Genomic DNA, 27271 nt, shown 5'->3' on the forward strand with positions numbered 1-27271 from the left:
TCTCTTTATATTACTGTAACCCATGTTGTAGGGCTCCAGCACATGCACTCACTAGTAGGACTTTTAATCAAAATTAATTGGTGCTGGCTACAGTTCATGTATGTGATAAAATGACAGACACATTATTTTGGTGTGCCTCTACTATATTGCACCATCATAGATTCAGTATCTGCTGTGTCAAAGGCTTCAAAGAAAAACACATTTTTAAATGGTGAATTTTAATCCTTTTTAGTTTTATTGTTTCATTCTCTTTTGAAAAATTAATTCATTTGGTACAACTTGTTATTCTACAATTTTTTAGTGCCAGTAATTTACCTGCTTGTTGCCAAGGGAGTAAGCAAATTCCAAAAGCTCGAACACTTAACTATGGGATTTGCATTGTTAACAATAAGGTCATGAAAACAAATAATAATAAACTGATAGGCTCAACTTAAAGTGATACTGTGTTGCTGAATATGTGCTTTAGGATTTTTCTGTTCTTATATACTAAGATTATCCCAAGCTAAATAAAAACTATGTGTTTCTCACAAAGAAATCCCCAAAACAGAAAAATAATTTCCTCAGAGCTGTATGTGTCCTTTGACTAATTTTCTGGGTAGCATCAAGCCATGCACCCAGGCTACCTTTGGACTGCTATCTCAGACCAATATATTTCAGGGAAGGAATTCCATGTTTGAGTGGGAAAGAATGAAATATTTTTCTGTTTATTTATTTGTTAATACCAGTTCTTTGAAGTGCTCAGTACATTGGAATGCAAGTGTGTGCCCTAGGCTTGTATGTAAGCAAAGAGATGGCATGTGAAATGGGCAAACTTTCATGTTATATGCATACAGTTTATTAATTATTTCTGTGGTTATCACGTGAAATGACGTACTGTGATGAATTATTTTTCTTGTATACATTTTGCATTAGATACTAACACATCCATGTACCTGGTGTAAATGCATCTAATCTTAGCCCAACTTTATAGGGCAATGAGCAAGAGAGAGACTTTCCAAAGCAGAATACCACCCACCCCTGCCAAACACATGAAGAGTACTAAGAAGATGCATATCAAATGACTGAGAAAACAACCTGTTCATAATCTGACGTCAGAAGGGCTAGAATTAGAAAATTCAGATATAGGAATTCAGACTAGGAATTTCTACTCCTGGTAAAATAAGACTTTGCCTGTGTAACACTGGTCTACATCCCTGAAATGAACATTTTTCTTCATTTCTCTGTGCCAAAGAATACTTATTCTCATTTTTTCATTCCATATAATTGTGAATACAGGACATTAACAGAGTGGTGTTTTACACTCATCAAAAAAGATACGTAAATTTTAATTAAATAATCCATTATTTGGTTTCATCCACAGGGATGAATTTTAAAAGTCATTTATCAATTGAAGAAAAATATTTGCTTAGTAAACTTACAGCATGCATTTCCTGTGCACCAGCATTTTAAATCCCTCTAAACTTCATTCATATATTTCAATGCCAAAGTATCCATAGCTATAAATGAACAGGAGTTCACAGAACTATTTCTTTTCTGCTACTATGAACAGTAAGGTGTATATGTTTTTTCCTTGCTTTTAAAGCCATTTGTTTAAATATAAAAAGTAGCGTATTCACTAAATTAAATGTGTTTTATCTGTAACTTCGAAGTTGCTAGCTTCTTAATAAAAAGCTCCTCTGTGTTTTAAAGAAAGATTTTCACTTTAACATTGTTCCATCAGATATTCTAGACCCATAGGAAAAGCTTGCTGGAATCTGTTGCTAAAAAGTTGGCTGACGGAGGAAAGGACAGCCAACCATCTCTAAGTCAAAACCTGAAGACAAGGCAATGAAAACCTCTTTGTGTAACGTTCATGTGTGCTTGTGGCTGGAAAGACTTGTCTGTATGTTTCCATTGTTTGTGTTAACAGAGATTAAAAAATAATAAGAAAATTGTTTCAAGTGGGAGGATAGACAAAATGGTATTCTGATATAGAACTATTCATTTCAAATTTGACAAATGAAACTGAAATCAGGGCATTACTGAATGTCAGTCATTGCCACAGATTTATTGTTAAAGGTGAGATGTACTGGCTTTGGTGATTCCTGACCAACTCCTCAGTTCCACTGCACACAGATCACCGTGTGATCCTGCAGCTCAGAAGAGAAACCAGTGTATGGAGAAACCATGAGAAATCACTAAGGCACACAACAGACATGCCTTTTGCTTATATACAGAGGCTTGAGGTTTTCAATGAGGATTTCGTGTTGCATCTAGAGTCACACAAAACACCACACTGCAATGAACTTACGTCCCTAGGGAAATGAAACCTTATCTGAATGCCAAAGACTGTCATATGTTCTCATTCATTTCTGTGCTTTGTAAATTTGGAAAAGGAGGAATAATTCCTTCTACCTCATACCATATATACAATAACATATCCACCTTAGTCCTTAGCGTGACTGCTGGCACTGCTGTTAGTTACCACTTTTGTTGGAGCAACCTGTGCAGAGAAGCCAAGGGTAGAATGGGCTGTGGGAGACTGAATTGCCTCAACTTATCATCTGCATGAGGTTATTCTCCAGGGATGAATAGAAACATTTTAGAAAGGTTCATTGCAGTGTAGGCATTTTGCTTGCTCTAAATTTAGTGGCAAAAAAAAAAGAAAATTGTGAGATGGGACAAAATAAGCAAAATTTTTTTGGGAAATGTCAAGGCAGTTGTGGATGCTCTGCTGAGGTTCAGAAACTCTAGTGCTTTATGTTCACCTGGGTTGCAATTTTAAAATGCAGAAGAGGAAGCCTGTAACAAACAGAGCTAACTCAAGAGAGATTACACAAATTTTCCGGCAAGCGTAACTTTTGACTGTACTTGTATAAGAGGAGGAGATTTAGTGCCTCTTTAAAACTTGAGTGTGGCTGCTCAGTCGGTACTAGCTCTCCTCCTCCGCCCGCCCGCCCCCGCTCGCTGCCCGCTTTCCCCCCGCCCCGCGCCTTCCCCTCTGTCCCGCCCTTCTACTGCTGGGTAACTTTTGTTGCAATACGGGTGTGACTTTTGATGGTTTGATGGAACTCCCCCTCCCAGTTATGTCATTACTTCTGTTCTTTTGAAACAGAATAAAAGCGCAGCCAACTTCAGACTCATTGACTGCAGGCTTAACAAGCGTTGAGACTTTTCTTCCTTCTGAGACTTGCAAGGATATCTGTTTTTGCAAACCAGTTCTGAGAAAACAATGGCCAATTTCTTCTTATCGGCAACTTTTGGATTATGTTTGCTGAAGCTTTGTCTAACAGAAACACGTAAGTTTTTTTATGAATGAAAACACGTACAGTTGCTAAAAAATTTATGCTTCAGAAAGCAAGAGCTAGATAGCTAACAGCTTTCTTGCATCTATCTTTATTATATAAAGTTTTATTATTCAAAGTTTTATTATTTGTAAGAATTATCAGAGATGCTTTAGAACTGTAACCTCAGCTGTGCTGGTCTGTACAGTCATCAAAAGCTGTGCATTACTTGTAAAGGGCAATTCCAGACCTATAAAAAGTGAATTGTAGATCATCAAAGTTAAGTTTAAACTAAGAGTAGAAGTACATCAGGAAATTTAAAATAGCTCTAGTAAAGCTCAGTTCGACAATGTTATTGCTGTTACATAGTTTGCTCTTCCAGCTCCATTTCAGAGAGTAAAGAGGAGGCCTGGGCAGATGGGGATGGATCCCCCAGTGTACAACAACTGTATTCTTGAGTTTACATGGGCTGAACTAACACCTAATGCATACTGTATTTGCTGAACAGAAGCAAAATTGCAGTGATCTGTGATTGAAATTTGAAGAGCTTTTATGCCAAGCATGTTGTTTCTGACTTCCTCAGCTTTCTTTGTGGTTGACTGATGAGATTTTGGAACAAAGCAGGCTAGAAGTGATCACAAAATTCGGTTGTTCATCAATTAACTTTCTGTAGCTTCATTACCCACTTCAAATATTTGTCTTTAAAAATGAAACATCAATACAGAGAAAATAAATAAACATTGTGTGTCCAAAATGACAAAATGCTTTTGAAATTTCACATGGTGCATGTTTGAGGGAAATGGCCATGCTTTTAATAGACTCTCACTATGATAACAACTGCCTCAAGGCATTTTGTGATAAGGGTTAACAATTACTCTTCTACATAATTTTTCTAATCTTCGGTTCCATAAGTCTAACAAAATATATGGCCATTGTCACCAAAGGACTCTGTGCATGTGTATAGTAAATATATATCTCATTCATATAAGCAGCAGTGGATACTTCTGTAATGGTTGCAGCCCTGCTGGGCTGTGAATGGGTGTGCAGAGTGAACAGTTCCCAGCATATCTGTGACAGCTGCAGCACCCTCATTGTTTTTCTTTATAAAAATGTATGCGCTTGCTAAATGAAAGTATACAGATAAAGCCCTTAAACAAAGTGCAGGGGTACTGTAGGAATAAGAAGTATGTCTGAGATGTGTTTAAAACTTGGCTTGGTCCAATTTTGTATGCTGTATTAAGTATTGTAATTATTTGGTTATCATCTACGGGACTGATTTCTTCTTCTATGACTGCCAGGAGAATCCGAAAGAAGCAGGGTCTGCAGTGTCTCTGGGAGTAACGCATTCTTACAGTGAAACATAGCAGAAAACCCTATCATGTAGACTTCAGCGTAGTTACAAAAAGTATGTCAAACTTCACATATGCCCCACAGGGAAGTTTCTTTAATGGCTTACCAAGGTATTAGACTATATCTACAATATATTTTAGCTGGTATGTGGTACATTCCAGCATGACTTTGTAGTCAGTCAGGACTTCAAAACAGCCATTAATGAGGGTTTTATTTTCTTTTTTAAACCACTGACTTTGCTGTTTATCACAGAGTACTGGCCATTGCTGTTGGGGAACACCTGGCTTGAGGACAGAATTCAGATGTGCTCCTTAGTTGGAATTTTAATTTTTTTAGTGCAGAATTTGGCAAAATTAGAAGGGGCCTGGGATTTCTGTTAACAAGACTACTAAAGGAAAGATGAGGTATAGACAGCAGCTGAAAAAGTTACTCATCCTGGGTTATATGCTGTTATGACCATACTGTCATTGACATAAGAGCAAGGCGTACTCATTATATTGATGTGAATTTCATTGTATAAGGAGTCTGGATCCAGAAGGATATAAATGCTGACACATTGGTTAATGATGATTCTGGGGGAGATTTTCCCCTATGAGCATCATGTATTTGTAAAAATATTTATTGCAAAGTTTTCTTAGATAACACTATGTGAATCCTAGAATTTTGACCCCCAAACTGGAAGAAGCTGGAATAGAAATAGTAGTAAAAATTAATTGAAAAGAGGGAGAATGAGTTCACCAGTGCGAGAGAGAAGCTTAGCTGGTAGCATTGGATAGGTTGCAAGTCAGCATGAGGCAAGGGTCTGAGAAAGGACTACTACAACTATCAGTCAGTCACAAAGGAAGAGACCTGCCTGTCACTTGGCTTATATATCCATCATGTATATTGGTAAATAAAACAGTTTGAAGAAGCTCTTTGTACTAATTTGTTTTCACTTAGTGCTTACAGTGTGTATCTTGGCTATTCTCCTAGGTCCAAAGTAACTAGACTTTATTGCAGTTCACTTGAAGTTCCATCATCCTTTAATGAAAACTTTGTATCTCCCCTTGGAATACTTGCACACAGAGCCAACAAACCATGACAGATGACCATCTTTCAGTCTTTGGAGAAATGTTTGTTGATTCTTTAGTTATTGGTGTTCATCACAATGTAGAACCATGTAGAACAGGAAGCCAGAGAAAAGCTTAGCATCATACACTCAGGGAAGAACTTTTTAAACTAAATGCTTTTAAAACCACTTGTAGGTCTAGCCAAAGGTAAATGAAATGTTCCCCCATACCTGAAAACAGGTTGCTAAGACACAGTGTTTTTAAGGACAGATTAGACAGTTTGGGTGTTGGTGATTGTGCTACTGAGTAAGAAGATGGAGTAGAAGACTTCTGGTAACTTTGTTTCTTCTTTGATAAAAGGATAATTTTAGTTATGAACTTAGTTGACTGGTAGTGGAATACATTGCAGAGAAGCAAGGAAAAAATTATGTAAAGCTTCTGATATAAAGAGAGGAAAAGTCAGCTCAAGAGCTTAAAAGTTTTTTTTTAATTCCAGAGATGCTGTATGAAGGCTTCTCCATTTACTTTCTAGGCTTCTTGCCTTGTGTTTCTGTTCCTGCACTAATGGATAGGTGTCTGAAAATGCAGTCAAGATAGAAGATAATAATTCTCAACTTCAAGTGGCATATATTAATTTTTTTACAAAACTTTTTTTTTTTTTAAGAGGACCTGATGTGAAAGAGTGGGAGAAGGTGTTCTACCAAACCCTTCTTTAAAATTCCTTTATCCAGCATCAATGCTAAATGTACATAGTTACCATGAACCGTAACTTCACAGAAAGGATAATCATGAAACAAACATGACCCACCACAGTAATCTTGCCTACTTTGAAAACAATACAACACTGTACTGGAACATTTCACTGTGTTCAAAACGTGATATTTTAGCATGAGATGGTAACTGAGAACGTGCTTTATTAAATTTTATTTTTCAGCACTAAATTCAGTTATTTGACTAGAGAAGTTTGAACTTCCAATTGAAGGCCAGCAAAGTGAGAAGAGCAAGAAAGGTTGAGTTTGTCATCAACACGTCTCAGATACATACATCATGGTTGCTACCAAGTGAAAAACCCACATCCACAGTCTATCTTCTTTGCCTTTACCTGTCAGGGTTTCTTTGTGGTTTGGACCATTGTCCGTGAGTAATTGACAACTGCAGATGTGAAGGCAGTTTGGCGTAGCTGCTTGATATTTTCTAGACTAGACCAGAAGTTCATCAGCTATTAAGACACAGTTGTCTCTCAGTCTCAGGGAGGTAATAATAATTTCAAAGCCATCAGATGCTGTAATTATCAGTGACCTTTTTTGCTGCTGCTAATAGCGGTGGCAGAGAAGATAGTGTCAGGTCTGAGTGTTAATCAGTTTCTTCCCTGTCAAATCACAGGCCTCCCTACAGTGGCATCAACAGTAATATCAGTAGCAGCTGGCTGTGATTTTCCTCCCTTGCTGCTTCTGCCAGAGGTGACCCCACCCAAGGGACAACAGAGCAGTTTGTCATATGAGTGAATTTGCAGACAGTAATATGAAATGGCAACTGAGAGAAAGATGTGTTTTCCTTGGAGAATCTTTTCAGTCAGACTGAAAGTTCAGTTAGTTTTGATTTGAAGTTCAAATCTCGCTGTTTCCTGCCTAATAGAACCTGCAGTCACTCTTTGAGTCTGTGCCCACAATTAAGAACATGTGAGCTCCCTTTTTTATGCACTGGTTTTGGGACTCTCCAGTTCCTCTACATGACAACTCTGGCTGCATTTTATGACACAGTAATCTTATTTCAGTACAATAACCTTCAACTCTCACATTGTGAAGCAGAAAAAATAAGGTGTTGAATAATTACAATTTTAGCAATTACTAACGTGGAAGCTCAAACAACCATGCTGATTCAAAGTAAAAATCACGGAGAACTGAATTTTATTTGCATTTGCAGTTTGAAAAATGCGTTGTTTTGCTTTCCTTCTATTGATTCCTGGCCTAGGCTTGGTAGCTGGAAACTCTAAGAGACTGTGTTGTGTCTTTGCAGAAAGAAAAAAAAAAAAAAAAAAGGTCAAGTGTGCAGCAGCTGGTAAAACTTCCAACTCTGTTTCTGCTAATGATACTGTTCCAAAAGTGATGTGAGATGGTTATAAAACCGTTTGCCAGGGTACAGACTCACAGCTGCCTAGGTAAAGGGCATTAGCCAGCAATCATCAACTACACAGTTTATGTCTGCTTTACTGAATATTTGCTTTTTTTAAATAAGAAACTTCTCTTGACAGAACATAAAATTTGAAAAATATCTGCTGTGACATAGTTTTTGTTGATTATATATGTCTCACAGTAGGTTAGCAAAACAGGTTCTCAGGGGGCTTTTTAATTGTTATTTTTATTAATGGGTAAGTGTCTGTAGAGAAGAAGGGTGTTGTATGTGTAGATAGGTGTAATGAATAGTTTCTTGCAGCATTCCTATACAGAAGTGAAAGGTTAATTGGAGTTCAGCACATGGTGTGTGTGGCCACCCAAGACCCTGTGGGCAGAGGTGAGTGAGCTCTGTCCAAGCAGCAGGCAAGCTGCTATACAAATCAGAGTCTAAAATTCAAACACCAACCTTAAGTTGGCAACCTCTCTGAGAGAACGTATCTTGCCACCAGGAAGGCTTATCAGCAAGGTGTTGGTGTCACACATGCCAGAGCAGTATGACTGCAGCTGTTTTCAGGGAGAAGGCAAAGCACACATTCCCACTCAGACTAAGCAAGCTGGAAGCTGCTTTCTACAGCATGTGAATGCCATAGTTCAACAGTGCCATAGGGCTGATTTGTGATGTTAGTGATTAGTCGTTTACCTACTCTTTGCCATTGGCCAATGTACATCTTATAGAAAAGATGGAGTATCCCTATCATGGAAAGAAGGCTAAGGCAGTGATACAGTACATCACTTCTAAGGCAGCAAGGTATTCCCAGCTCCTTCATGGTGCTCTGGGTTAAGCTTCTGCACAAGGAATATGGAGTAGTTAACTGAGCAGGTTCAAGGAAAAGTAGTATTTGCCAGTTATGAAGAAACATGATTCATTAATAATGAAGATACAGAGGGTGAGGCCTGAACTATTTTTAATGTTTTGCTTTCAGTCACTTCCCTGTTCTTCCTCCTCCTGCTTGATTAGATGTCCTCCATAAATTTATGTGCCATTTCCCTTTTCCATCATTCACTCAGAGATGGAAGTGCAGAGGAAAAAAAAAGCCTCGCTTGCTAATGAGTTTTTATATTTATAATGTTTTTGTTCTCAGCTCCTACATATTGCTTATGCATAAATTCAACATATGCAAACATTTAGAACGTGGAAGTGAAATAATATTCATTCTGTTCGAATCAGTTTATCCAGTAGCAGTGCTATAAAAATCAGATAAAACTTTCCTTTTTCACTCTGACAATTTTATCCTGCTTACTTGTGTGTTTGCTATTATATACAAGACTGGCAGATATTTCCAGTTCAAAAGCACTTGGTTCCTGTTACACAACAGCAAATGCAAAACGTACTTTTTTTAAAAAGTTCAATTAAAGACACATATTTTTATAATTAGGGCAAATGAGAATTGACTTAAATCTTTTGTCTTGCTGTCAAATGTAACACTTTAATGGGTTAAAGAACTTTAGAACTGATCTTATAATTGATTGAAGAATGATATCTTACACTTAGTCAAGTTTCTCTCCTGTTTGAAACAGTACTTCCTAGTGATAAATACCAGCTTTTTGAGATCTTGGAGGTATTTCTACATAAATGCTTGGTACTCCAAGAAATCTCAGTGCCAGGGGACATTAAATGACCCAGCAAACCAAAGCAGCAGCCAAGAATAGACCCACGGTCTCTAACCCAAATGTGGGCCACCTGGTCACAATGCCAGAAGGCCATGCAGCCAGAAGATTACTAGTCTGGAGATGTTTGAGTGTCACTGTATAGCAACTATGTGTATCCAGGTGGTATGTTTTTTTTAATGTCCATGTTGTCCATGTTGTCTTTTGAAAAACTTTTTTTTTCTTGCACCTATTATCTAATCCACCTTCATTTCTCTGGGACATATGGCTGAAGCAGTCCAATAAATCTGATAGACTCTTGTCAACCTGTGTCTGTGATAGAAGGTTATATCTTTTGATCTAGTAAAACTTCCGCTTAGCAGCTTAGTCATTCTGAGGAAAAATGAAATGCATAGACCAAGTTCTTCTTCCAAGAGACAGGCCTCAGAGAAGACTTTAATGGCAGGAAAATTCTCTTATTTGTATTTTTTCTGATTTTCTTTTGATTTTGGCCTACTGTGCTGGCAAGTGTGACTTGCTGTCATGCTCAACATCAAGCAAAAACTCTTCTAGCAGAGAAGAGAAAAATACATTTATTAATATCTCAAATTAAGCTCTAAGCTCCTAAACTCCTCTTTTCTAGAATGTAACAAAATAATTTTATAGCTTACTGAGAATAGATATTTGGTAGTTCCAGTGCATCACTGAATGGGCACAGTTGAGGTTTTAGACAGGCAGCTATCCAATTCACAATTCTTGTATTGGAATCAGTAACAGGCAGGCATTCTGAGCATGAGACACCTTCCCGTGATGACTGCCTAGAGAGAAGTTTCTTTCCTGCTTTTGTGGCTTGCCTTAGAAATCCATGAATCCATTTGCTCACTGTTGTGCTGTAAAACATTGCAGAGCTGTTCTCAGTGTTTATGATGGTTTTTGTATCTCCTGACATTTCTATTAGATCAGTCCTATTAATTCTTTTTCTAATGACTGTATTTCATGGCTGCTCACTGAGTAGGAGAAGATCACAATAGTTTTGCTATATTTTCTCAACATCTCCTTGACCTGCTGACTCTCACACATTATCCAGTAGTGATATAGTTTGTGTTCATTCTGAAAAGAGCACACAATTAACTGGCCTTTTTAAAAGTGAAGCAGAGGCAATCTTAGAGCATCATGGGGTAAGATGAGTACAGTTATTAATTTTTTTCATAACATCACTAGGCACAAATGCTAGACAGCATTTTCTGTCTCTGTGGATTAGAGAAATGCCCAGTCATCCAGTTTTCTAGGAGGATGCATATCCTGTGGCTTAGAGATTAAGACAAATGACTGAATCCAAATTTGGTTTCTGTTAATGCTTTGCAAAGAGTATGTTTTTATACAGGTAATTCATATAACAAGTAGTTCATGTTTCTTTCTGGAGATGGAGATTATTTTTCTTCTTCTTTCATATTTCCTAATGACTTCTACTACCTACCTAGGATTATGTATTTATTAAGATGGCTTATTCCTAATTTTCTTCTTGAATTGACTCTTGCTCAGAGTGAATCTGACTTCCTGATGCTTTCCAATGTCATGAAACTCACAGTACCCGAATTGAGGCCTGTCAGTGTACCATTTGCCATTCAAAGATTCTGTATATTTTAATAAAATCCAGCTATATCTCATTAAAATATAAGATTAGTAGAATCAGCGAGCATCACAGCAAAATCACTGGCTTCATGATGATTCTAGCACCTGTGGGAGACAATGATGCTTCACTATTTAAGGATGGTTACATGCATTGCCCTTATATATCTCCACTGCCTAAATAGATGTGGGATTCAATTAAGTATTTGAATTCACAGAATAACAAGGCCATGTTGCCAATGCCTCCTTCCCATTCTTCCCTCACTCAAGTGAATCTTCACTGCCTCTCATGAGTTGTTAAGTTTAAATAAACTTTTTTTTTTAACTAGGAAAAAATATGTTAATCATGTAGTTATTCTCACCTCATTTCTGATAGCAACAGCATTGTACGCATACTAATGTTAATTGTAAACTATAGTTATTTAACATACTTTTTTATTAAGTCAATTGTAAAGGAATCAAAACTAAGACTGAGAATTATCAAAGATATTTAGCTGAACATTTGGCTTGGGTTATGAATAACCTGCATGCATCTTAGGAAAGTTTCTTGTTCATTAGTATTTTCAGTATGAATCTCAAGATTCTTGAAACTGTAGTATGTGGGTGGATAGAGTGATATAGAGCCCAGAAAATGTAAATATTTTGCCACCAAAAATTCCAGTAGAAGTTGCTTGCTGACCCGGGCATTCTGGTTTTAGGCTATGGGATCCCTGCCATTCTGGTTTTAGGGAAAAAACAGAGGGAGTAGTGGATATGACAGTGTTCTCTTCCATTGTCAGAAGGTTGCAGTGACTTCAGGTAGCATAAGGCCTTTCTCACTGATCTCTATAGATTCTAGGCGAGATTTGATTAAGTGAATTGTGTTAATTGGTTGCATGCTTTTTTACAAAGTGATTATTTCCAGGGGTAGCTTTCTGTTTGAATCACACTTACTTCAGATCCCAAGCCAAGTCTTTCTGCCAACAAAAATCTTAAGCTTAGTGTTTTTTTCACTATTAGTCTACCCTAATATTTCCACAGTAAAATTTCAAGGTCTTCAGCAAGTGAAAATGAAATGTGTATTTGGTTTTTGTTTGTTTTTTTTTTTTTCAGTAGTGTGCAGTTTGCTTCCCAGTGCTCCTAAGAGCACAATGGTTGCCATTCCCCTATTGAAAATGTACCTATGGTGGTGTACTTTTTGGGTTTTTGTGGACAGGAACACATTGAGATGAACCCACTCTCCATCTCTGAAACTGCAGTGGCTTGTATACACACCTGGATATGCAATTTTCACCTTTCATTGTTGCCTCTGAATTAAGCTCTTCAGACTTCTTCCATGATCTGTTCTTAAGAGAACACATTCTTCCAAGATTTTTTTTTTACTTTCTTTTTCATATCCAGCATTTCTGATCTCTTCAAATCACACCATTTGTAAAGTTTTGTGGATAATAATGACCAGATAGCACTACTAGCAGAAGATATTCAAATTCCGACTGTGGAAAGAAAGGAGTTTTCCATTGTAACTTTACAAAGTAAGTCAACTGCTTTTTCCTAACAGTTGATTCTAGTAAGTAACTTTCTTCAGTTTTTGATTTTGACTTGATTATCATTCATCCAGAAATTTTTTAGGACTCAGAAATCTTCCATATTCTGGACACCTTCAGAATATAGATGATACTATATCTTGTTTGGTTTTTTTTGTTTGTTTGTTTGGGTTTTTTTGTTTGTTTGGTTGGGTTTTTTTTTTGTTTTTTTTTTTTTTTTTGTTTTTGTGAAAATCACAAATATTCAAAAGTAGTGTTTTATCTGTGTTTAAAACTGTGAAGTTACATACAAGGGTTATAGCTGTATTCTTAATCTGAGAAATCTGAATTTAATATAACTCAGTGAATCATGCATTACATTGGAGGTTTCTGTTCTCCAGTTTGATTTCTAGCAGGCCAAATTCAATTGATTATCGGACAATAATTTAATAAATATGCAATTAACAACTGTCAAGTGTTTACTATTGTCCTACTTTGTACTGTTATATAAGGTACCTCCTTATAAATTTGTACAACTTCTACAAAAAGGCTGGATTTAATTTTCATTTTCCCATTGATTTGGAAAAAAAAATGCAATACATTTGCAAAATAAACTGGGAGTTAGTTCATCTGCATTGTAGGGAAGCTGAGTTTGGAATAAGTACTGTTTGGGCAGTTCTTTTTCGCTGCTTTTTGTTACTAGGATTTATCCTTTGACATGTCTTATATTGTGAGGCACATTCTGAGCAGCTGCCTTCTTTTTAGCCTGCCTGCCAGACTAATGTTATCTTTATTTTAACTGGCTGGCTTTCATAGCTTTTAAAAAGATTCTTTGGGTTCCTTTCTCTGTTTTCATTTGAAATGGCCTTGTTAAATTCAATAGATGTTCTGCTTCTTACTCAGTGTCTTTTTTTCTCTTTTTCAGTTTTAATAATTGCCTACTTTCCCATAATGAACCTATTGCACAAATGAGTTAAAAATGTTGAGAATACCTATTGAAGGTTTCCCCTTATAACTCAGAAGACCAGAGGAAGTATAAAATGCACAGTTTTTAGTTCAGAAATGGTTTAGGAAAAAAAACACCACCACAAAAAAAAAAATCAATATTACGTGACAAATAGTTTCAAATCATACCTGGTATTATTATTAAGTAGCATATTACAAATAATTAGAATTCAAAATCTGTCATTTAATTGGACTCGTTAATCACAGGACTGATTTTTGTATTAATTTCTTACCCAAATAACCATAGAATTTAAATTATACTTCCTGTGACTTGTCAAAGCTTAGACAGTGGCTGAATGTAAAAACTGTAAGAACACAATAAAATAACAAGGTAATAGTTCTTTGCCAGTGCAGCATTCTATTTCAGTAAATCTAAAATTTCATTATTAAGGTTAGTTGCAAACTGAGGTGAAGAGATGAATTGGCTTATCAGCTTGTATGTGACAGAGGAGGGAATAAGCATAAGGCCCTTTGACCTCCAGGCTGGGTATCTGTCTGCTGAGCAACACTGTGTCTCACCTGCTTGTACCCAAAATGCCTGAACAATTTGCTTTCAGTCAAACAATGAAAATCAGACTCTGATATTATCACAGTATCAGAGTATGTTTGGGATTGGAAGGGACCTCAAAAGATCATCTAGTCCAATGCCCCTGCTGGAGCAGGAACGCCTAGGTGAGGTCACACAGGATTTTTCACCAGCTTTGTTTCATATATATTTCTTCATCTGGATTGCGTGGAACTGATCCTAACTGATTTGCTCCATAGTCCCTGTTACTTAGTGGTAGGGGTTAGACTACTCATTGTACAGCCTGAAGCTTTCCTAGTATCAACACTGATGATTATGTTTTCATCGCCTTGAGGGGGACATACCTGATAACTATCTAATTCCAGGATTATGATTTCACTGCCTCCAATATTTCCACTGAGGTGCTGCACAGCTGTACCATGTTCTAGTGGAGTCTGAAAACTTTCAACTCATTATTGGGTGAAACTATTACGAAAAGAATAATACTAGTGTCAGCAGCAAGGAAGTTTATTCTAAGAGATGACATTGTATACGTTCACTCAGGATGTTTACCAGAGCTATAGTTGCCAAGCAGATGAAGTATGTTTGGAAGATGCATTAACAGACTTTTCTTCCTGCAGCAACTGCTGAGGAATGAAGCACATTTCTCGTAGTTACTTGCATTTTGAATGACGCTATGAATTCTTGATTCATTAATAGTGCCACTCCCACCTCCACTTTTTAAATTTAGTAGCCAGGAAAGCTATCAGATTATCTGTTTACCAATAGGAAAAGTCTTCAATCCCTTAAAGAGACAATGACTTGGTGACCAGTAGGCAGATTCGTTACAAAGGACAATTAAGAAGGAAGTCAACAGCTCGCGTTTTGTCTTACATCCCATTTCCAGTGTACACTTACTGAAGTAAGAGAAAAGTAAGGAATATTCATTAACATATGTTGGAGAAAGGAAATCCTCCTACTGCAGCGTATCCCTCTCTGGCTACTCACTGTATCCCCAGCCACATCTCTCCTTTTCAGAGATCCACTTCACACAGAATCACAGGATCACAGAATGTTAGGGATTGGAAGGGCCCTTGAAAGATCATCTAGTCCAATCCCCCTACCGGAGCAGGAACACCTAGATGAGGTTACACAGGAATGTGTCCAGGTGGGTTTTGAATGTCTCCAGAGTAGGAGACTCTACAGTCTCCCTAGGCAGCCTGTTCCAGCATTTTGTCACCCTTACTGAGAAGAAGTTTCTTCTCAAATTTAAGTGGTACCTTTTGTGTTCCAGTTTGAACCCATTACCCCTTGTCCTACCGTTGGTTGTCATCGAGAAGAGCCTGGCTCCATCCTCGTGACATTCACCCTATATATTTGTAAACATTAATAAAGTTTCCTCCAAACTAAAGAGACCCAGCTCCCTCAGCCTTTCCTCATAAGGACGATGCTCCACTCCCTTAAATCATCTTTGTTGCCGTGCGCTGGACTCTATCTAGCAGTTCCCTGTCCTTCTTGAACTGAGGGGCCCAGAACTGGACACGATACTCCAGGTGTGGTCTCACCAGGGCAGAGTAGAGGGGAAGGAGAACCTCTCTCGACCTACTAACCACCTCCCTTCTAATACACCCCAGGATGCCATTGGCCTTCTTGACCACAAGGGCACAGTGCTGACTCATGATCATCCTGCTGTCCAGCAGGACTCCCAGGTCCCTTTCCCCTACACTGCTCCCTAACAGGTCATTCCCCAACTTATACTGGAACCTGGGGTTGTTCCTACCCTACGCTTTTCCTTGTTGTATTTAATTGAATTTTTCCCCGCACAACTCTCCAGCTTGTCCAGGTCTTGCTGGATGGCAGTGCAGCCTTCTGGTGTGTCAGCCACTCCTCCCAGCTTGGTGTCATCAGCAAACTTGTTGATAGTACACTCTATTCCCTCATCCAAATCATTGATGAATATATTGACTAATACTGGCCCCAGTATGAACCTTGAGGCACTCCACTAGATACAGGCCTCCAACTAGACTCCGTCCCATTGACCACAACTCTCTGGCTTCTTCAGCCAGTTCACAGTCCACCTCACTACCTGCTCCTCCAGACCACACTCCCTCAGTTTAGCTGTAAAGATGCTATGGGAGACTGCGTCAAATGCCTTACTGAAGTCAAGGTAGACCACATCCACTGCCCTGCCATCATCTATCCACCTTGTTATGTCCTCATAAAAGTCAATGAGGTTGGTCAAGCATGACTTCCCCTTGGTGAAGCCATGTTCACTGCCCCTAATGACCTTCTTATCCTTGATATGCCTTGAGATGGCACCAAGGATAAGTCGTTCCATCAGTTTCCCAAGGATGGAGGTGAGGCTGACTGGTCTATAGTTACCCGGGTCCTCCTTCTTGCCCTTTTTGAAGACTGGAGTGACATTTGCTTTCCTCCAGTCCTCAAGCACCTCTCCTGTTTCCCAAGACTTGGCAAAGATGATGGAGAGTGGCCCAGCAATGACCTCAGCCAGCTCCCTCAGCACCCACGGGTGTATCCCATCCAGACCCATGGATTTATGGATGTCCAGATTGCCTAACATCTCCCTAACCCAGTCCTCATCAACCAAGGCAAACAGGCAAACGCCTCCATTGTCCTGCCTTCCTCTGGGGCCTCAGGGGTACGGGGCTCCTCAGGACAGCCTCCGGCAGAGTAGACAGAGACAAAGAAGGCATTCAGGAACTCTGCCTTCTCTGTATCTTCTGTCACCAGGGCACCCACCTCGTTCATCAGTGGGCCTACATTGCCTCTTGTGTTAATTTTATCTGCCACATATTTGAAAAAGCTCTTTCTGTTGTCCTTGACCCCTCTCGCCAGGTTTAATTCTAAGGAGCAGGGTCAGCAAGGCTATGTCATGACTTTTTGTGTAGTTGACAGCATACAAGAGACTGAGGAAGCTGCTATCTATTTGGCCTTTCAGCCCAAATTAGTAGGTACAAAAATATAACTTGGTAGTAGGAACAGCTTCAGCACAATTCCAAGGAAAGGTCGGAATTTTTTTTTTTTCCAATTTATTTATTTAATTTTTTTTTATCTGTGGGGAGGCATCTTCGCTTTGTTACCATACCCAACTGCTAAGAATATGTTGTCTATAGCAGGAAATCCTTGCAACAAGTGTTTCCCTGGACTTTACTGTCTTTGAAAAAACAGGTGTGCGGAGAATCTCTTAGGGGTATAGCTATTCTTTTCCTCTCACATGAAAATTTTCAAGATTTAGAACATTCTCCTATGCCAAACTGAAATGAAAACATGACATTTTTAAAAATTCTACAGGGAAATATTGGACTGGTTCCTTAAACACTTTACTTGTATTGCAACCATATATACATTTAAACTTAACTTTCTTAAATAATTTTATTTTGTGCAAACTAATTAAATTTCAAAATGAAAGGCCATTTCAACCTGAAAAAGAAAACCCTTGTTTTGCTTTAAAAATACACAAGGGATACTTCCAAAACTGAAAAGAAGGTTTATTCCCACTAAATCTTCCTGTACATTTTTTTAGGTTTCACAACTTGGCAAGTATTTCATCTGACAACTCCCTAGAATCTGTAAAGACTTACTTTCACTGTCACTGTTTGGAGAAGCCTCACTTATGGTGTAGGTGGCTTATTTCCAGGTTTGCTTCTTTGCTTTCTGTAGAGAATGGTGGCTAGTGGAGCAAGAATATAACTGGGAAAACAGTAAAACATAAACCAGGCAGACTAAATGACTGTACATGTTGCTTGATCTTTGGTGTTTTTTTGTTGTAATGGTAAAGGACTGAAGCCTCACAAACACAAACTTGTTTTATTCACATGGATCCTGCAGAATTTGACTTCTAAATTTTGATTATTGTATAGTCGTTCCAGTGTAGAGACTGATTTTCCCAGCACAACTTTCCTTTCTCTATCAGGCCCTGAGGGATTCAGTTGTAGGTGTGTTTTAATGATGCTGACACGTATCTATTAGTGATTGGACCTGAAATTAAGGAATCATATTACATAACTAGCAAACAGCTATCCAGTGGTTTTCATCAATGCTGACCTGGACTTTAGTCCAGCTTCTGACATAAAGGTAGAATCCTCTGTATCCTATTAAAATTGTCTAGGCTGCAAATTGCTTTAGTGAATGGTTTTACTAATAAGCTCTAAATAAATGGTGGAATACTCAGCAAATAATATTGCCACCCAGACCCATGTATATTGTAGTATATTACGTAATCACCGAATGATACTTTTGTACATTTAAGTTTCCTCAGATGTGAAAATGATGGTAACTGGGCTGTCTTAGTGTATCTGTTGACAAAATGTCTTGGATCCTGAGATGTTTCATGAATCCATACCATATTAAATTTTGTATTCAGAGGGCACTTCCTCTAGTCAAGAGTCAAATATGCATTCTTATTTAGCTATGAAGTAGTTTTCCTGAGAAACATTAAAAAACCCCAAACATCAACTAGAGATAGGTCTGAACTGAGAGAGACCTCCCTAGATCTTAGGACTCATATGGCCAAATTTCTAGATTTGCCTGGAGGGGAACTGTACTTACTAGGAGGCTCTTTTGTTTCAAATATGCCACTTTTCTCTACTTCATTACTAGCATGCATTAAAGCAGGTGCTAATATTCAAAATGTAGATATTGCTGCTAAGCTAATGGTTGTTCTTGTTCAGAGGTGTTAGTACAAGATTAAATGATCTGTGATTATAAGGAAATGTTTACTCATGTATATCTGCCTAGAGCTTGAAATCTATTTAATACATTTAGAAGAAAGTTCTTACAATTAATGTAAAAACGATGTTATTTTAAAACAAACAGAGAATGAAAGCTATCTGCATTGTCAAACCTCTAGTTCTTTCCCTGTTTTCAGCCCCAAATTATCACATCTTGGTGACCTATCAGTCATCTTGAACTGCAAACCAAAAAGGAAAATCCCCATGAAAACAGCACACTAACATTTCCTGGTTGCCATGCAATGCAGACTGTGGTTTTACCAAGAAGTCTGCTAACAATATTGTGTCTAAATATTCTTCTACAGGTTTTTGTTTAAGGGGGGCAGGGTTTTTTCAAATCTTCCACTTCATTTGCTTTGATGTATCTCTGCAGTTGTTAAAATAACTTTTTTTTTTTTTTTTTTTTTTTGTAATATAAGACGGCATCCATTTTGAGGATGAAACCTCTAGGTATTGTCTTGAAAACAATGAAATGCATGGAGCAGTGCATGAAACATCCATACAGTGGATCAAAAATCTTTATGGAAAATTGACTCCAATCAGAAGAGTTTGCATGAGTCAGTATTACTCATTGTGTGTAAACGTTGCAGAACCAGGGTGGAGATGGAGATTGCACCTGGCTTCTTACTGTGACAAATTCTAACGAGCTTCTGGTATTAATAATCTGGGTGTAACTTACACTTTCGTGAAAGGACCATGCTCTTTAGTCTGTCTCAGTAAATTCTATCAGACTAGCTGACTCTAGCTAACAAATTATGGAACTGGAGTTAGTGATTTTGGCTGAAAATTATTAATTGAGCCTGGTTTAGATACACTAATGGCAATAGCAGAGAATGGCTTGCATACAGCTGCTTGAAACAGAGGAGCAGAAGTGCCAGGAAAGAAAGGGAGAAAGGGCCTGTGTGGAAGTTTATGTACTCCATGCTCATAAAATTAATTGCATGCTTAGGGGTATTCCATGGCTTTGAGTTGAGTCACACAAGTCTCATGGTCTGGATGAGACAAATGAGGATGACAATTCAGACATGCCTAGTAGTTTTTGCCTTTTTTAAGAGCTATTATTAAACAACTTCGTCTTTTGGCTGTAGCACATCATAGGGATGTCAGGGAAAGATCATGACCTGTCAGGCCCTAAAGCCTGCCAGCTGTCAGAGAAAGCAGAAGGGAAGGTTTGAGTGCTGTTTGTGATTGCTCTGTAAGTTCACTCTGAATAAGCTCTTCTGAAATTTCAAAATGGTTGAAGGGATCAGTAATAGTTCGACACATAGTATGAGTTTTTCACTGCCTTGTCCCTTTCAACAGAGAAAAAATATGTTAAAGCCAACTAAGCAACATCAACATCAAACTATTGGATTTGACCTTCCTGTGCTAAGGGAAAATGTGGATTGCGTAACCATGGTTCTTCCTTCACTCAAAATTAGTCTGTAAGGCTCAGCATGGAAAAAAAGAATTTAAGATTTTAATTTAACCCTACTTTTATTTTTGATAAGTTTTCTGTTGATAAGACTAGAAATATTTTCATTAATTCAATTATGGGTACCCATTGTCTGGATTTTAAAATATGGGACCATAAAGAAAAAACTCTGCATTCCTTGACAGCTCTGAGCAGAATTCTCTGTATCTGTATTTTGCCATTTTTAAAATGTGGTAGTTACTGTCTTCACAGAGGAGATGCTGGGTTTATGCAATTTGCTTAGACTGTGAAAAGTCATGTGAGGTTTAAATGCTGCTGTGGTCTTTTTTCCACATTGACTGTTTCATGAACAGAGTGTCTATACTACAACAGTGTTACAAACATTAATAGTAGTTGTAGAAGATATCATAAAAATAAAAACAAAGCATGCTGTCTCAACATGACTTTAGGGCAAAGTGTCAACTAATTGGATGGCCTCAAAACCAGTTTTGATAGTTGAATTACCACATTTTTTGCCCGGGGCCTCCTGGGCACACACATGATCTCCCACGCTGCAGGAGCAAGGCTTCCTGAGAGCTTTATCTCTTCTGTGTGCAGTGCAGTTGGTTAGCACACGTGTAATAAGCCTGATACTTCCCAGAGGTGTCCTGGTCTGCAGTATTACGCTATAGAGCCAGGCTGAGCATTTCCATGGAAAAAAAGTACATGTGTGTAACTGTAGCCTACAAGTAGTTCTATTAAGCCTATTCTAATAAGCCTATTTATTTTCAACACTTGGAGTTTAAGGAATTGACTTTAATAAACTGACTACGATGGGATCTCTGGGTGGTAATGAAGCATATAATATAGTTTTTTAAAACCATGAATAGAGTGAGGTTTGACAGCTGAATCAAATTCACTCTAAACAAAAGTGAACTTCACTTAATATTTCAGTGAATATGGGATGAGCTGCAAGATTCAAAGGCAACCCAAAATAAACAGGAAAGGTTCTTCAGAAATTAGCCTCAAGTTACTGGAAGATATGTTGATGTTGCAAACAAATCTAGTTCCAAAATCATAGAGCTTGATACTTGTAAGTAATCAAACAGAAATTTGTGATCTGATCCCCAAATTTAATATTAAGTCTTGGGCTTCACAGAGTATATTTCATTATTAACAAATTTAGACCCACCTTTTCTAAAGGGAAAAGAGAGTCAAGAAGGGAAAACTAAAGAGAAGCCTTTTTCCTATCTAGATCATTTATGTTTAATACAGTTACAGAGTGGACAACTTACAAAATAATGTCAGGCTTTGAATATGGAGCATTCCAAGCCAAAGTAAAAGTCGCTCGTATGGCAGCTGTTAGAGCAGCTCCATCCCATAGCAGTAGTCTTTGGCCACATCCTTCTGTGCAGGGTATGTATTCATTGTGTTGTCATAAGACAACAACTATTTGGATCTGCAAGCTGAACATCTGATGAGTACATTGGTGACTTCTAGGCACCCATGGCAATGACTTTTGAGCATGTGGTACTGTTCATCATGGGGTGTGGCTGCATGTCTCTAGTCCATCTGGTCCCCAAGACCAGTCCTGGGCATGTCTGTGTCTGACACTTGTGGAAACATTGTGACTAGTTCAGAATCACCTGTGGGAACTTGCTGGGACTGTCATCTTAAATTAATCCCCTAGCTTCTCCTAAGACTGTGGAACTCAGCCCTGCAGTGAGGGAATAAGTCGTCCTGGAAAGAAAAATGTGTTTGTTAGTGTTCCATTTCACACAGGTTCCTCATGCTTGCCTTCAAAACTTCTCATGATGTGGCTGTCATCAGAGAAATTTTAATAGAACTAGTTTTCCCTGGAAGAAAACAACTGTGTCACAATAAAGGCAGTTTGAGAAAACATGATAGTCTTGCATAAATTTTGCAAAACTAAAAAATTATGTCCTCTTGGTAATTTTTTATAGCCTAAGAAAATAAAGATAGGAACTGTAACCACCAAGACTGTTAAAGAGCTACACAACGTATATCAATTTAGACTGACAAAAAAACTCAGTGTAACCAAAATAAGTGGGGGCAGGTAGGTGAAGAGATATTTTTTACATTCTTTATGTAGGAAGACTTTTAATTCTGTTGCCTGTGTGACTTGGACAAGCAGTCATCAATACTCTTGAATTCCTACTTTTGCTGCAAATAATGGTTGTCTTCACACACACCATACAGTCTGGACCTAATCTGGTATTTTTTCTCCTTGTTTCCTGTACCCTGTGAAGAGGAACATCCTTTGCAATTTACACTGAGTAGATAAACTGGGCTCATTCTATCTACAGTGTATCAATGAGTGAAAGCAACTGAAGGCAGAGTGCACATCTTGATTGATATCATTTGCTTCCACATGTATGCTATAGGAGAAAATAGGCTGTCAGGCAAAAATGACCTTAGTAAAGTTGCTTGTTATTCACATAGAAAGTATCAATGCAAATGTACATGAATTGCATTTTGGGTCTTCTAGGAAAATAATTATATTGCAACTTTTATTTCAAATAGATGATACAGACACCCCTTTTTATTATCTGGAGAAGACTGGTCTATTTTCCCTTTCTTGCATGTGGAAGTCCCATTAAAATTGAGGTAAAAATGAGTCATACTCCTCTCTTCACCAGTAATAACAGGCTACTCCAATTAAGTGTGCTTTGCAGTTGTCATTCCAGTCTGGAGTTGCAACCACTTCTTTCTCTTAGGGGAAAGGTGGGGCAGGAGAAAAGTTAATATTGCTTTGCAGCATCCTGGTCTTTCCTCATTTTCTCTATGCACATGATTATTCCCTGTCTTCCCCTTCCATCTTTCTTAGCTGTTCTTGTTGAAAAAAGATGTTCAAATAATGTTTATTTTATCTCAGTTTATTCAGTCACAGACTTTTCTTGGATCATACTGTTTTCCTATTGTACCTTTTTCATTGTGTAGGCAGTATCATTCCAACATGAAGATGAATGGGTTGTGATGTCCTCAGAGTCTCCAGCACTTATGCCTTTTGTTCAGTGTTCGTGGTGAATTTTATGAGGTGCTCCCTTCCTGTAGGCCAGGAAACAGATTGGGCAACACAACTGTGACATCTACTTTTTTTTATTTTATTCGTTATTTTTACCCTCTTACTGCTTGCCATTGAAAGTTACTTCCATGTGCAAACTTTTACAGTATTTTTAAATTAAAATCCATCTAAGACACCCTTTAATATTAAATAGGCTTGCTGCAGTACAAATTGAAACTCTGACATACGTTGGCAGTAAAACTTTTATGTCTGAGAGTGAGCTCAGCAAGAAGAAGCCTTTCAAAATGGAGGGAAGTATTGTCAAGATGAATGAACAGGGAGCAAGAAGTTAATTCATGTGAACTCTTACATAATGTGTAGTTGATGCTTCTCTTTCTTCCCTAGCAGGCTGAAAAAGAAGAGCTTAGAGATGATCTTTCAGGGACTATTTAACAGTACAATGTTGTCCTTATTCAGAATATATGTGAAGATAATTTAGGTTTTGCCTCATATAGATCATGCAACATCAAACGAGTGCAAGCTTTTGGCTTTCGTCTAGCTAATAATAGGAGCGTGTTGCCTGAACTAGTTCTGAAACTGGGTATTGATGTATACATTCATTTTAAAAGGATTCACTGTGAAGGCATTACAGTGAAACAATTAGAGAACCTTACGATTATCTTTTAAAAAAAATCTGTCATTAATTAAATACTTTGTTTTCAAATACATTCAGTTAGTTTTGCAGTAATGTAGCTTCCTAGACTTACACAATGTATTTACATCTTTTGCATGTTACTGTTAATGGTCTTTTAAAAGTGCTAGATACCTCACAAAAACATGTTTATTGCTATTTTTGGAAAGGCTGAAGATTTGGCATGTGTCTCAGCTCACAGAAGGGAAGTATGAAGAAGGTAACCGAAAGTGCTAGCTCTCATTCTGAACAAATCTGTAGCTGCTACTTGTTGTTGGTTTGCATTGAAAGCACTATAATTGAAAATACATAATTTCCAGGTCTTCAGTGAAGTGTTTAGTTTACAATTTGAAATTCCTTTCTTTTCTTCTTTTCTTTCAATAACAGAATTCAATGTAAGTTGCAGATATGGAGGAGTTTTTCATGTTGAGAAAAATGGTCGCTACAGTCTCACACGATCTGAAGCAGTTGAACTCTGCAGAGCTCTCAATAGTACATTGTCAACACTAGAGCAGTTGAAGAAAGCTCATGAACTTGGATTTGAAACTTGCAGGTAAAGAAATTATTGAAAAAATAATATATCATGACAAGTCCATCAATCTATGCTACAGTGTAATAATTACAGTTGGTTTCGTATAACTGTTAATTAGATATCAGTCCTCAGGTAAGTTATATTTTTTGCATGTGTATGCTTGCTCTGGGTCCAGTAATAAATAAGTCCTTGACGGCATATACTTTTTACCAACTATCTTTAAAAAGTCATAGCTTCTTACTGATAAAATATGAAGATAACAAAAGATTTACAATATAATAAACTAATTAGGAAGATGTTCATATGGTATTGCTGACTAATTGGCAAGATAAGTATGTGAAAATTATATACTATTTTTAACGACCCAATGTAAGGTCAAAGACTGAAGATGGTGGATAGAGCATAGGAAACTCTGTCTTGCCAAGCAACAATAAAAAGCAGCAAGTGGTACTGTGAGGGGTGAACTCCTGACATCTTAGTGAAAAAATGACCATAGTATTAGTGCATTCTTACAATCCATGAATGGAGAAGTTTCAGAAGACAGCCATAAAAATTATTAAAAAAACCCAAACCACATTCTCAAGTGACTTATTTACCATCTGTAATTATTGATGTATAGGACAACAAATACAGATAATACAGACTCTTCAGTTTACAAAAAATAACTACACCAAGAGATTGGAAATTTCTCACAGAAAATTTTCGATTTAAAAAACTGCATACTATACAACAAAAAATGAAAATATAATAATCATTGGCTGAAACAACTTATAAAGGCTTATTGTAGATTCTTTGTCACACCAACTTTTCATCAAGATGAAATATTTTCCTCAAGGATGCCCTCTGTTCAAACAGTAATCAAGTCGGGACCATCATGTGGTGTGTAAATATATCAGACTAAATGATCATGTGATCTTGCATTACAAAATACATAATACACTTATTATGCAAGTAATCCTAAGCATTCCTATGCAGAAAAGAGATCAAACTCAGGAGCGGTAAATTTGAAGTTCGGGTGTTTTGTGTTTGTTTTGTGTGTGTGTGTGTGTTTTGTTGTTTGTTGGGTTTTTGTTGTTGTTTTGGTTTGGGTTTGTTTGTTGGTTTTTGTTTTGTTTTTTTAATCAGATAACATAGATTCATACTGGTAAACCATTACAGAGTTGAAATAAATTTCAGTAGATTTTCATCTTTATTACAATCTAAAATAAACAGCAAATATGGAGACATGTTGTTTATATTCTGACACGAAGTAGAAAAGTTCAGTGGATATTTGTCCAAAATTTTAAGACTTTCCTAACAGACGGATAATACTAGCATCAGTACTTATTGCAATTATTTCTTGTCAGGTGATTAATTTCAGTCTAGTCAGCGGTGCTTTACTCTTTTAACACCTAATGCATGAATGTTCTTTCCCACTGGTTTGCAAGCGCATGAAAATTGAACAAAGCTCCTTTCAAACTAATAGTATCTGTACAAAGTAATTTGTAACAACGTAAAGATATACTTGCAGGGCCTTGAAAACATTCTTACACATATAAATGTCATGCACTGCCATTGATGACAGCATATGGAACGTTCATTTTCACAACCATTATGCCCTACCCACTGGTGAAAGAGGTGGGCAGTAACGCCAGGGAACAATGGACAGAAAAATCTTAGAAGATTCTTCCATGAGAAGTGGGAGTGACCTTTTAAAATAGTACTGCATAAAGACTAGAGACAATTCTTTACTCTGAGAGAAAAGTCCTGCATAACACAGTAGGCATGTTCTTTTTCTGACAATAACATATGAACATACTTAGCAATCTAAATTGTCCAGCACTATACAATATATACAGAATAAGGATAAAATCCTAACTGAACTCCTAGGGGTGGAGATTTTTAGTGCTAGCAATTATCAGTATTCTACAAAATGGAAAATCTTTTCTAAACTTATCAGTATGGCTAGGCTCTTATCAAACTTGAATAGGAGAGAAAATTATACTGCGTACAATCACCAAAATACATGTGTAATGTTGGATGAATAAGATGAATCAACAGACCATAACACAAGTAGAGTGATTAATTGATTAGTAAGTGTCAACATTGTAGTCCCAGTTTGAAGTGTGAGTAAAGCAGTTCATAATTCCACCTACAAGAGAGTTTCAGAATTGCAAGTATCTCCCCATTAGACAGGTGACTGAAATGGGGTTCATAGATGTCAAACTGTAAAGCTATTAAATTTACTCCTCCCTGATTGTACCTCTCAAGAAGCAAAACAAAACCCAAACCAGATCCCAGTTCTCATTACCATTCTGTCATGGATCCCAGCTGAATACATTGGAATTAATCAGGTGTTACAGGATTGCAGAATGGTAATAATGCATTATGCATTATGTAGCACTGTTGACAACAGTCTTCACTGAGTTATGTGAGCTCAGTACAAAATAGTCACATTGTTTGACTGAAAGATACAATAAGAATTTCTGGATAGATGAGTGTTGTATCTGAATATGTATCTGTATCTGAATATCTGAAAGTGGTGTGTCTTCCAATCATTCTTTAAATTTGCTCAGGTTCAAAACTGAGCCCCAAACATTCCTGTGTGAAATGTCACTGAGTAGCATGTAATGCTCAAAGCAATAAATATGTCACTCTGAGGAAAAAAGAAGCCAGTCTTTAGTATCAGGTAATACAACCTCACGCTGAATGAAAAGTGCACTTGCATCCCAGTCCCTCCGCTTTCACAGCCTTGCTCTGGAACTGGTCATCCTACCTAATAAGATGTTCACATAATTAAAATGGGTTTAGTTCTTGAAGTTACATGCAAAATGGT

General features: G+C 37.5%; 1 protein-coding gene across 3 annotated transcripts in view; it reads left to right on the forward strand.

The window, feature by feature from the left end:
- Nucleotides 1-27271, forward strand: part of CD44 (CD44 molecule (IN blood group)) — a 60661-nt gene that overhangs the window by 4276 nt on the left and 29114 nt on the right. Inside the window, exons 1-3 of one of the 3 annotated variants that reach the window (XM_065839205.2) lie at nt 1633-1882; nt 3095-3278; nt 24312-24477. In XM_065839205.2, coding sequence (XP_065695277.1) covers nt 3212-3278; nt 24312-24477 — 233 coding nt within the window. In that variant the 5' untranslated portion in view covers nt 1633-1882; nt 3095-3211. Of the gene's footprint in view, nt 1-1632; nt 1883-2038; nt 3279-24311; nt 24478-27271 lie in introns of those variants that run through there. The other 2 variants (XM_071809086.1, XM_071809085.1) reach the window with 2 other exon arrangements.

Source organism: Patagioenas fasciata, chromosome 5 (genome assembly GCF_037038585.1).
Source record: "Patagioenas fasciata isolate bPatFas1 chromosome 5, bPatFas1.hap1, whole genome shotgun sequence".
Classification (NCBI taxonomy): Eukaryota; Metazoa; Chordata; class Aves; order Columbiformes; family Columbidae; genus Patagioenas; species Patagioenas fasciata.